The 11007-nt window shown below is 41.6% G+C and overlaps 1 protein-coding gene across 2 annotated transcripts in view; it reads left to right on the top strand.

Annotated features, from left to right (window-relative positions):
• The window catches only part of DNTT (DNA nucleotidylexotransferase), a 35617-nt gene that overhangs the window by 4018 nt on the left and 20592 nt on the right, over nt 1–11007 (top strand). For both annotated transcript variants that reach the window (XM_009215063.4, XM_003904054.5), the window contains exons 2-3: nt 9479–9653; nt 10376–10504. In XM_009215063.4, the coding sequence (XP_009213327.1) occupies nt 9479–9653; nt 10376–10504 (304 nt within the window). The remainder of the gene's footprint in view (nt 1–9478; nt 9654–10375; nt 10505–11007) is intronic.

Genomic DNA, 11007 nt, shown 5'->3' with positions numbered 1-11007 from the left:
CAAATCAGAAATGGTGTACCTCAAAGTGTTGCACTGTCTGGAGCTATTTCATTCTCCAACATGCATGCAACATATTTGGTTGGGGTTTCGCTAACATTTATGCTATATTGCAAAATATGTGCCATTCAGTGTGCCATAGGAAGCTGGTTTTAAAACGTAGATCAGGGAAAGTATTAAAACTCTTGAGATATTTTTGCATATTTATTAAAAGAATATTGAATTTTATTCCATGGCTAACTTCCTAAATTTTAGAGCAACTTGTCACCCTGGTCAAGCTGGAGAAGGATCAGAACCTACTACTTGTCACTTTATTTCATCCTGGGTTCCAATACATGGAGCTATTTTAAAATTTCATTCTGTCACCAATCCTCCTCCATAAACACATTAGTTAAGCTCTCTGTGTCTTGACCCAAATCATTGGTGTTGAGGAAGAAAATGCACGGCCAGGAAGGTTGGTTCTCCATCTTTGCATCTACCTAGCAGTTTAACACTTGCCAAGTTCCATTATTCAAGCAGCTTGACACCCACCAGAAGATACTGTCATCCTTCGTAGACTTCCATAGTTTATCTACAAGAGTGCCACTGGAAGGTATTGTCTTCAATGAAAGCAAGATGCAGCATCATGTCATCACCAATAAAGGGCTTTGTTAGTGCCCACTCTGTGCAGTATTTGTCAGGTTGTGGAGACACAAAATAGTGGAAGGCATGAGTCCTGCAAACAAGCAGCTTACAGTCAGACAGGAAAGTCAGGAATTGTACCTTTGTTGCCACCTGGAATTAGAAGAGTAGCATAGCATATTCCAAGTTTGAACAAGTTTTCTTTAGGAAAAAAAACTAGCATTTGCCTACTCATTTTTTTACTTTTAGTCTTCTAGTATTATTTTGGTCTAGTTTTATCTAAACTGGCTGCTTGCGCTTTCCATCCAGACACTATATAATGTTTGACGTGTGGATTCTGTCTCACTCATTATCCCAAAACCATTGCCTCTAAAAGTCCCTGTCAATCTCATGGTAGTAAAATGCATGATTTTTTTCCACCTCAGTGTTGGTAAAGACTCTCTCCTTGACCAAACTGTAGCACAGCTTCTAGCAGTTATCCATGTCCCCAGGATGGCCCCCTTTAAAATGCCTGCCTGAGAAGGTTCATCACTGCCAGGACAATGTCCTGTTTATTCCAGTCAAACCCTGGCAATAGGCAGCTGGCCCCGTGAACCCTCTCTTAAAGCAGTTACTTAGAAAGTTGCAATGATAAATCCTTTCTCTGTCCCTTTGAGATGTAAATCTTCTAACCATCCAGAACTGTCTTCCAAGGATCTGAGAAAAGCAACCCTTCAAAGAGACAACTCCGACTTTCAGATCCTGTGGGAGGGTGAGGGCCTAACTTCAGAGGACCATGCTCTAATTTACACCACAAAAGTTAGCTTCTCCTCCAGATAAGCTCCAATGAACAAACCCAGATAGCCTAGTCACAGGGACCAACACCCCTACTACCCCTCAGGGCTTTCCCCTAGCAGCACACCCCAGTTTTTTAAAAGTCTCATGCCTTTTGTTCCCATAAAGTTGAATTCACTTCACACTGGAGCCTCTTTCCTATTGCCATCATTATAACTGAACAAAACCATCCTTCCCACTTTAACTAGTATCCAGCTTTGTTTATCTTTAGCAATGTTCTATTCTACACTTCAAATTTATGGTGTCTGAAATCAAAATATTCAAAGTCATTGTTTGCAAAATAAACAGAACACCAGTTGAAAGAGGTCAGTTACCTGCTTTAGAAAATAAAAGTTGAACTGGCCACTCTCCAGGCCTCTTCCAGGTCCAGAATCCAAACACAGCTTACCTGGTTTTCTTTACAGATTTTCTCGCTCTTTCCCCACTACCTTGAGTGCCTTCTCCCTTTACCTCTCTGCCTCCAAGACCTTAGACTCCTGAAAGCCCCCAGAGAGAAGCCTTCCTGTCATGCGTGTCCGTGCAAAGACACCACTAACAGGCTTTGTATGAGCAACAAGGCTGTTTATTTCACCAGGGTGCAAGCAGGCTGAGTCCGAAAAAGGAGTCAGCAAAGGGTGGTAAGATTATCATTAGTTCTTATAGGTTTGGGATAGGCGGTGGGGTTAGGAGCAATTTTTTGTGGGCAGAGCATAGATCTTCTTACAAAGTACATTCTCGAGGGTGGGGAGAATATTACAAAGTACCTTCTTAATGGTGGGGGAGAATATTAAAAAGTATCTTCTTAAGGGTGGGGAGGGTGTGTTGTCACAAAGTCAATTGATCAGTTAGGGTAGGGCGGGAACAAATCACAATGGTGGAATGTCATCGGTTGAGGCTATTTTCACTTCTTTTGTGGATCTTCAGTTGCCTCAGGCCATCTGGATGTATACATGCAGGTCACAGGGAATATGATGGCTTAGCTTGGGCTCAAGGCCTGACATTTCCTCCCTAGAGTGCTGGTGGGAGTCACTGCCTAGGGTGGGCTGCCAGTTTTCCCTTTTGATGAGCAAAAGCTCTTAATCTCATCCAATTACCCCTCTCTGACTCCATGAGGCCACGTGTAGACTTCATCTACAGACTTAGACAATTTTCTTTCACATAGGAGGCCTCAAGAAATATTTGCTCAGAGAATGATTTATCTGGTGAATATAAAACCAGCCCAAGGAACTTGTGTTTACCAAGAGTAATTTTTGTAATGAAATTTTTTTTCTGCAATGCATGAGTATTACTTTTGTAATCAGCAACATAATAAATATTTTATTTTTATAAGTTCAAGAGCATGAGCATGGGATGTAAACTTTAGTCTTGCTCCAGTCCAAATTACTTTGTATTTCAAAATTTGCGGCTTTAAATTAATAAAAATTTTCTTAATCCCATTTAAGGTGGACCAAAAAAAATCGAGGCAAGATCGTCTCAGTCATAAGTACAGCAGGACTGGAAACAGAAGCCTGTCCTTTGTGGTGCTAGTAAGAGTTTGCCATAAAACCAAACATAACTGCCTGATCTTTCTGTTCCAAGGATCCTGAAACAGATTAGTTGCTAAGTGAAATTGGTAGAAGGGTTTTTAAACTGTAAACAGTTCAGTTTAACTGTAAATGACTATTTAAGTCATTGTTTACAAAGTAAGTCCTACTTTGGGAAGAATCAGGAATGACCTCTCCCTGGAAAGAAAACAGCAGGTGACCATCCATGAGGATCCAGAAAGTCAGACAGAGGATGGGAAAGAGTCTATGCCTAGGCAAACAAAAATAGCTGCCACTTTCCTCATGGAGGATTATTCTAATTATACTTTGTGAAAGGCAGGACCAACTAGGAAAAGAAAGACGGGGAGAACAGAAAAATGGTTACCTGAGGAAAAAAATGCACAACTGAAGTCTGTGAGTCAATTCCATAACCCAGGGCTTTCAGACATCTGAGTGCCACAGTCACGATTCTTGTAATATCTTTTACCACATCTATTATTATAATATATACATAATCTGTTTCTTTTCTTTGTTTTTTTTTGTTGGCGGGGAGACAGTGCCTTGCTCTGTCACTCAGGCTGGAGTGCAATGGTGCGATCTCAGCCCACTACAACCTCCACCTCCTGGGTTCAAGCGATTCTCGTGCCTCAGCCTCCCGAGTAGCTAGGATTACAGGCGCGTGCCACCACACCCAGTTAATTTTTGTATTTTTAGTGGGTACGGGGTTTCACCATGTTAGCCAGGTTGGTCTTGAACTCTTGACCTCAAGTGATCCACCCAGTTGGGCCTCCCAGAGTGCTAGGATTACAGGCATAAGCCACCACGCCTGGCCAGTGTGTTTCTTTTAATTGTTTCCTAAACTGACTCATTTAAAATAAAATTAGCCTTTTTCTAAGGAATAATATCTATAAAAACTATGATCTGAGATGCATAATTTAAAATATAGATATAAATGAACACATAGGCCTTTTAAATATTCAGTTGTGTACCTCCTAAAATTATGTCATGTCTCTGCAGAGAAACGAGTACCATGTTGGAAAACATTGCTGTCATTGAGGCCAAAGGCTCAAGTGGGAATCAAATCTAGGCTCTGGCAGTTCAATGGAAAAGATCTTTCTCTATAGTGGTATTTCTCAAAGTGGAGTTGTAGGCTGGTTTTAAAACATAGGTCCTCCCGTGGAGAGAGAGGGGCGATTTCCCTGTCCTTTGCATCTGAGAGGGCTGGTGACTGATTCAAAGTAAGGTACAGTGGAAGTGACACTGCGTGACTTTCTCTGGAACACAAGCTCTGGGACCCCAGAGCCTCATATAAGACATTGGAGCCTCGTCTTAGACCGCATAAAGTTGCTTGGATCCCCAGTCCCTAGTTGCACTGAGCCCACCTTTCCAGCCATCCTCACCAAGGTTGCAGAATGTAGAACCACAGGGAACATCAGCATCTCAGCAGAACAATACAGGACAGAGGGTTCACCCAGCCAAGCCTGCCTGAAGTCCTGACCCACAAAATTGTGAGATATAATAAAATAGTTGCCTTTTTAAGCCATTATATTTTGGGATCATTGGTTATGCAACAGTAGATAACGAAAACAGACTGACTCTATCAGAATCACCAACGGAGCTTGTCAAAATGCATATTCCTGGGCCCCAGGTGCAATTCCCCAGGGATTCTGAAGTCTGGTAATGGGACCCAGTAACCTCAATTTTAACCTAGCTTCCTGGATGTCTCTGGTAGACACTAGAGTTTGAGAGACATTCCTTTAGAGCTATTAATTCATTCATTCATCTATCTAGTCTACCATCATCTTTTTACCATTACTACAAATCTGGCCATGTGCTGGGCTCCAGGGATAACCCAGAGACCATGCCACTCTCTCTGCCCTCAGGGACACCAAGGACCAAGCTGGGCACCTGACAGTCAAGCACTAGTTGAAGGAGGAGACCCTGAATCTTCTTCCCTGTAGGAGGCTGAGGGACCAATCCCAGTTCCCTCAGAACTGCTATAATTGGTTCAAGACCTCCCAAACTCAGTCCAATGCATTAACAATTGGTCATGGCCAAGAAATTAGGAGAAGATGGAATTCACTGATATTTCAGGAATAGCCGTCTCAGCAGAACCTTGGGATCTCTGAGGTTGAGGTTGGCTACCTGATGGTTTCTGTCACCTTTTATTATAAGAAGGAAGACAGGGTCTCTATGGGCAAGGTAGAAACAACGTCAGCCCCAATCACAGATTTATTTGTCCTTGAAAATGACATTCATGTATATTTTCCCCCAAGTAGAAAAGTGACCATAGATAGTTCATTACAGAAAATGAGAAAATACAGAAAAGCATTTCAAACAAGCAAACAAAGCCCCCCTCAGGCATCTAACCACAGTCTAGCAGAACGTTAAGAGGCTGCTTGAGTCAGGCACACCTGGGTTTGAACCCCAGCTAAATGTAAGCGCCCCCAGGCTTGGTTTTCTCCTCTGTGACTATATTGCCTACTGTGCAAGGCTATTGTGAGGATTAAGTAGGAATATCTGCACGTGTGTATGTCATTACCATTATCTTTGCTAATAGTCAGGGGAGTATTTCTTTCTAGTCTGATTCCCTTTATATGCCAGTATTTATTGTTGGTTACTTAATAGTGCCTTGAGCCCCCTCCCCTCTGTACCCCCCAGCATTCTAATGTCCCCATCAGAGGCAGGGCTGTGTCCAAAGGAATCCTAGGTGAAGAGATGGTGGCGATGGACTAGGGGGGTAGGAGTGGATGATGAGAGGCCAGAATTTGGACGATGAGTCCAGGGCTCCCCCTTGGCTCATCCAACTCCCTCGGAGGTTTAGGGAAAACCCAGAGCCCAGAGAGCCTGACAGCTTCCCTGTGGCTGCTCCGTCTTGATGTGTGGCTATGGCAGCTGTTCTTTCAGATTTTCTGGGGCAGTGCTACATGTCCTGTAGTCTAGTTTAGTCCATATAATATTGTACATAAAATAGCAAAACATAAATTCTATGTGGCAGCAGCAAGGCGATACATTTACTGGTGTTATATAGGAGGTGCTATTCCATCTGTATTTCTGCCCTTGGGAGGAAATCAGTTTTCTTATTATTATGATACCCATCCAGATGTTGTGCCTCTGCAACAGGAGGAAGTGAGCAGCTCCCTCCTTTTCCAAATAACACAAAGCAATGGATGGCCAAACGCACAGACTTTGATGAGAACAGCTATAAGATCGAATCCCTGCTCCACCAACTAATTATTCACTGGGAGAAATTTTTAACGTCTCCAAGTTCATCTCTTCCCATTTTTTTTTTTTTTTTTCTGAGATGGAGTTTTGCTCTGTCACCCAGGCTGGAGTGCAGTGGCACGATCTCAGCTCACTGCAACCTCTGCCTCTCGGGTTCAAGTGATTCTTCTGCCTCAGCCTCCCGAGTAGCTGGGACTACAGGTATGTTCCAGCACACCCGCCTAATTTTTTATATTTTTAGTAGAGACAGGGTTTCACTGTGTTAGCCAGCATGGTCTTGATCTCCTGACCTCATGATCCGCCCGCCTTGGCCTCCTAAAGTGCTGGGATTACAGGCGTGAGCCACCACACCTGGCCTGACTTTTTGGTTTTTGTGTGTGCTTAAGATTATTGTTGCCGTTTTGTTTTGTTTGCTAGTTGCTTAATGAACAGGAATTGGGAGTTTCAATCAGAGTCTTCCTTCATATGATGTACAGCCTGTCATCCGCAAATTTACTTGTATTAATTAAGAAATGCATGTGGTTCTCACCCAACAATGTGAGCGCGGACATTCCCACACTGTCTCGGAGAATCCCAGAAGAAGATGCAGTAGAGGGGAGTGGTAAGAGCGTAGGCGGTGAGGGGTCCTCTTTGGCATACACTTCTCCCTCTCAGGGTTAGGCAAAACTCTATTTATTGTAATAATATTATAATAAATAAGAATATATCATAAGTATAATAATATAATAATAATGTTTTCCTCCAAAGGGCAGAAATATAGATGGAATAACAATTCCTATTAATCCTTGATCCAAAGAATCCTTCAGGAATTTTATTATACATAAATTTTGGAACAATGTGGATCTAGAATAGGGAAGCAGTTATCCATCTTCCTTTAATTCTTGTACAGCGTTGCTTTGCCACAACTTATTTCTGCTTGGGCCTGCTGCACATCCTGCCGTCCAGATGGTCTCAGCTCTGACCCCAGCCCCCACATCTCTCTGAGCACCAACCTCAGATCCCAACTGTCAACCAGATATTTTAATTTGGATCTCCTGCTGTCCTTCAAATGCAGCATGCCTGAAATAAACCTCAATTCCACTGCTCCACCCCTTCCCCCAAAGAGACGCAACTTCCTAAATCTCGATTTCTACCAAAAGTGCCATTACCTTACTATGATGAATATGCTGGAGTACTATTTGACTCCCTCCCCGACTTCATCTTTCATAGGTAAGCTGATGCAGATGTCCACCATATTTCTCCTCTGCCTCCCTGTGCCAGACTGGGTTAAAATCATCTCACACTTACACTATCGTTTCATCTTCCTAAGTAGCTCCCCAACCCTCCCTACCCCATTATGCTCCCCTCCAAATCACTGTTATGTACCAGACTGATCTTTTAAAATAACACTGTAGTGCCATCAATGTTCTGCTCACAAAAGCCTTCACTGACTCCACAACCCCAGAAAATAAGATCAAACCTCAACAGGCTTCTAAGACCCTCTAGAACGTAGTTGTCCCTACCAATTCAGCTGCATCTACAATTACTTCCCAATATAAACTCTCCACTCCAACCCAGGCCATTCTCCTCCCTGTCCTTCTGGCTGGCCCCTGACCCTTTTCTTCCAGGAGAACCCTAAGTTCTGCCTGTTAGGTGTGTCACTCAGGACTAGACACAAAACAGCTCTTCCACCAACCAGCTGCCTCTCCCAGCTCACACCATGTTCTTTTCCTTCTCTGAACATGGCAGATCTTCATGCCTCATGTCCTGTCATAATTCACACCATAAGCCGTCTGTTTCATATAACATACTAATGTCCAGGAACTTCCTTTGTCTTCTTTGGTACCCAACCTCCTCCTACTACCATCACCACCACCACTATCACAAGGAATCTAGGGTTGTGCATATAATAGTAAATAAAAAAATACCTCATGAATCAGATTCTATCAAAAAAAGAAGATGGAGAAAGAGGAAATCAAGGAAACAAAATAGGAGGAGAAAGAGAAAATATTGCTGTGTTTTCTCTTTGATGCCTGGGTATGCTGTGTGCTCATGCTATTGCTCAGATTTACAGACTATTTGAACTGAAAGGATCTTAAAAATCACTGAGTGCAATAATATAAGGGTGACCATGAAGACTTATTAAAAACTAGAAATAACGTATCTGGCCCAGAAAAAACAATAAAAAAGATGAGCATCATTTGCCAGCTGTGTGACCTTTAGAATGTCACTTGACCTCTCTGTTCCTCAGTTTCCTCATTTTTGAAGTGTGAATGATGTAACGCTTATTGAGGAGCCAAATGAGATGCTGTAGGTAAAGCACTTGGCCAATGCCTTAAACATGGTAAGTGCTAAGTACCTGCTAAGAAGAAGATCCCTGTCCAGGCTTTGAAAACATGTAAAGCAAAATTTCTTGAAGGCTGGTTATAAATAATTAATTTATTATTAATAATAAACTGTGAGAACATTTAATGGGGTGTTTTATGGTCTCAATATTTGTGTCACCCCAAAATTCATAAATTGAAGCCTAATCCCCAAGACAATGATATTAGAAGGTGGGGCCTTTGGGAGGTGAGTAGGTTATGAGGGCTCCACCTAGTGGATGAGATTAATGTCCTTAAAAACGAGGCCCGAGAGAGCTGCCTTCCCCTTCTGCTATGTGAGGACACATAGCAGGTGCCATCTATGAAGAATGGCCCTTCACTGGACACCAGATCTGCCGACCCCTTGATCGTGGACTTCCCAGCCTCCAGAACTGTGAGCAATAAGTTTCTGTTGTTTATAAATTACTCAGTCTAAGGTATTTTGTTAAAGCAGCCTAAGTGGATTAAGACAGTTGCTTAATCCATGTAAGAATAGCTACATCTGTACCTATTTCTATGTTTACTTTGGATCATGATATAAAACGTATTTCTAACTGTGGGTCACAGTCAAACAAGTTTGAAAGCCGTTGGATTATTAAAGTCCTCCACTAGTAAAAACGGAGCAGCATGCCAAAACCTCATGTGGAATGATAGGTGCTACTTTAAGAGCAATTTCATCTTCCATCTTCTCTGGACCTTGGTTTTCCATCAACACCTCAGTCCTGCTAATGTTGTCTTTATTTTTCATGCATCTGACATGTAATCCAGACCACTGTTGCCACACTAATTAATGTAGAAAGAATTCATCTGCATGCAGGCCTAAATTCTCCAACCTATGGTTAGGTCTAGCATGTGTCTTTCTCCAGCAGATGGAATGCTCAGAAACCTTGAGGAAAGAGGAGAGCTTCTGATTTTTGAAAGATGCTTCAACTGGTAACTCTGTCTTGCATTTTGCAGTGATTCTGTCACCCACATTGTAGCAGAGAACAACTCGGGTTCAGATGTTCTGGAGTGGCTTCAAGTACAGAAAATACAAGTTAGCTCACAACCAGAACTCCTTGATGTCTCCTGGCTGATAGAATGTATAGGAGCAGGGAAACCGGTGGAGATGACAGGAAAACACCAGCTTGTTGTAAGTGTCATGGGTGTGATTTTCACTGTTCTTTGCTTGATGGTTAAGAACATAAGCTTAGAATCAACAGAGTTGGGGTAAACCCTAGATTCTCTGCTTACTTCCTGTGTGACCTTGGGCAAGTCACTTAGCTTTACAAAGCTTCAGTTTCTTCCTTTATAACATGACATAACAATAATGCCAGCCTCACAAAATGGTCATGAAGATTAGAATAATATACATGTAAAGCACTTAACACAGTGTGTTAAGTATAGTAGGCACCTTATGAGTGGTAGCTATTTTCCTGAACGCATTTATACACAAATATTTCAAAATATTTAAGCCTTGATATTCTGGCAGCCAGAAAAGCAGGAGATTCCTTTTTTTCTCTTACTGTGATCATTCAGAAAACAAAAGAAAACAAAACAAAAAATTAAGCTCTCAATTCCAAATATTTGAGCAATTGTGCTAGAATCTTTGGGAAGAGGGGTTGGACCATAAGTACATAAGTTCATAGAAAAGGAAGGTTATATTTGATAGGTCTTTTCATGTTTTTTTTTCAGATTTCAAAAAAATACATGTTGATAATAGCAAGTTCAAATATTAGAGATGTATATAACATAAATTTTGAGTCTCCTATAATTTTATCCTCCAACCACAGACAACTACTTCCAAATTTTTCCATATATATCTATTATTACTATTAATTTTTATTGAAAATGGATGCTTATGCATTTGTTTAGGTGAGAAGAGACTATTCAGATAGCACCAGTCCAGGCCCCCCGAAGACTCTACCAACTGCTGTACAAAAGATCTCCCAGTATGCGTGTCAGAGAAGAACCACTTTAAACAACTGTAACCAGATATTCACGGTAACAGGACTTGACAACAACACCCAGGGCAAACGAAGGGCTTGCAGCTTCTTTCCATGGAGCCACAAATTAAATTATAAATTTTTCTGAAAACTTGGGAAAGTTTTCCTCCCACCTACCCACAGCCCTAGCCTGATCTCTGATCCTTCTATCCTTCTTTCTATCAAGAATGGGTCTCCTTCCTTCCGGAAATGGACAAATACATTTAGGTTATATTCTTTACAGACAGCAGATCACTATTTACAGAGAGTTGTCATTAATGGGCACAACACTTTGTCAAAGGCAAATATTCTGAAAAAACAAATATTGGAATTAGTTCAAAACATAGTAAGAGTAAATTACATAGAAATGGTAACAATGCATCAACAGCCTTTGCTGGGAAACCAAAAAATTGAGCAAACCTAGATTCCAGCCTTTCTGATATTCACTAGTTTGGGCAAGTCAATTTCTCTCTCTGAGCCTGTTTCCTCATCTATTCAAAAAGAAATTGGATAGATCATATC

This window comes from Papio anubis, chromosome 11 (genome assembly GCF_008728515.1).
Source record: "Papio anubis isolate 15944 chromosome 11, Panubis1.0, whole genome shotgun sequence".
Taxonomy (NCBI): Eukaryota; Metazoa; Chordata; class Mammalia; order Primates; family Cercopithecidae; genus Papio; species Papio anubis.
The sequence above is the reverse complement of the archived record's forward strand: the minus strand, read 5'-3'. Positions and strand labels throughout refer to the sequence as shown.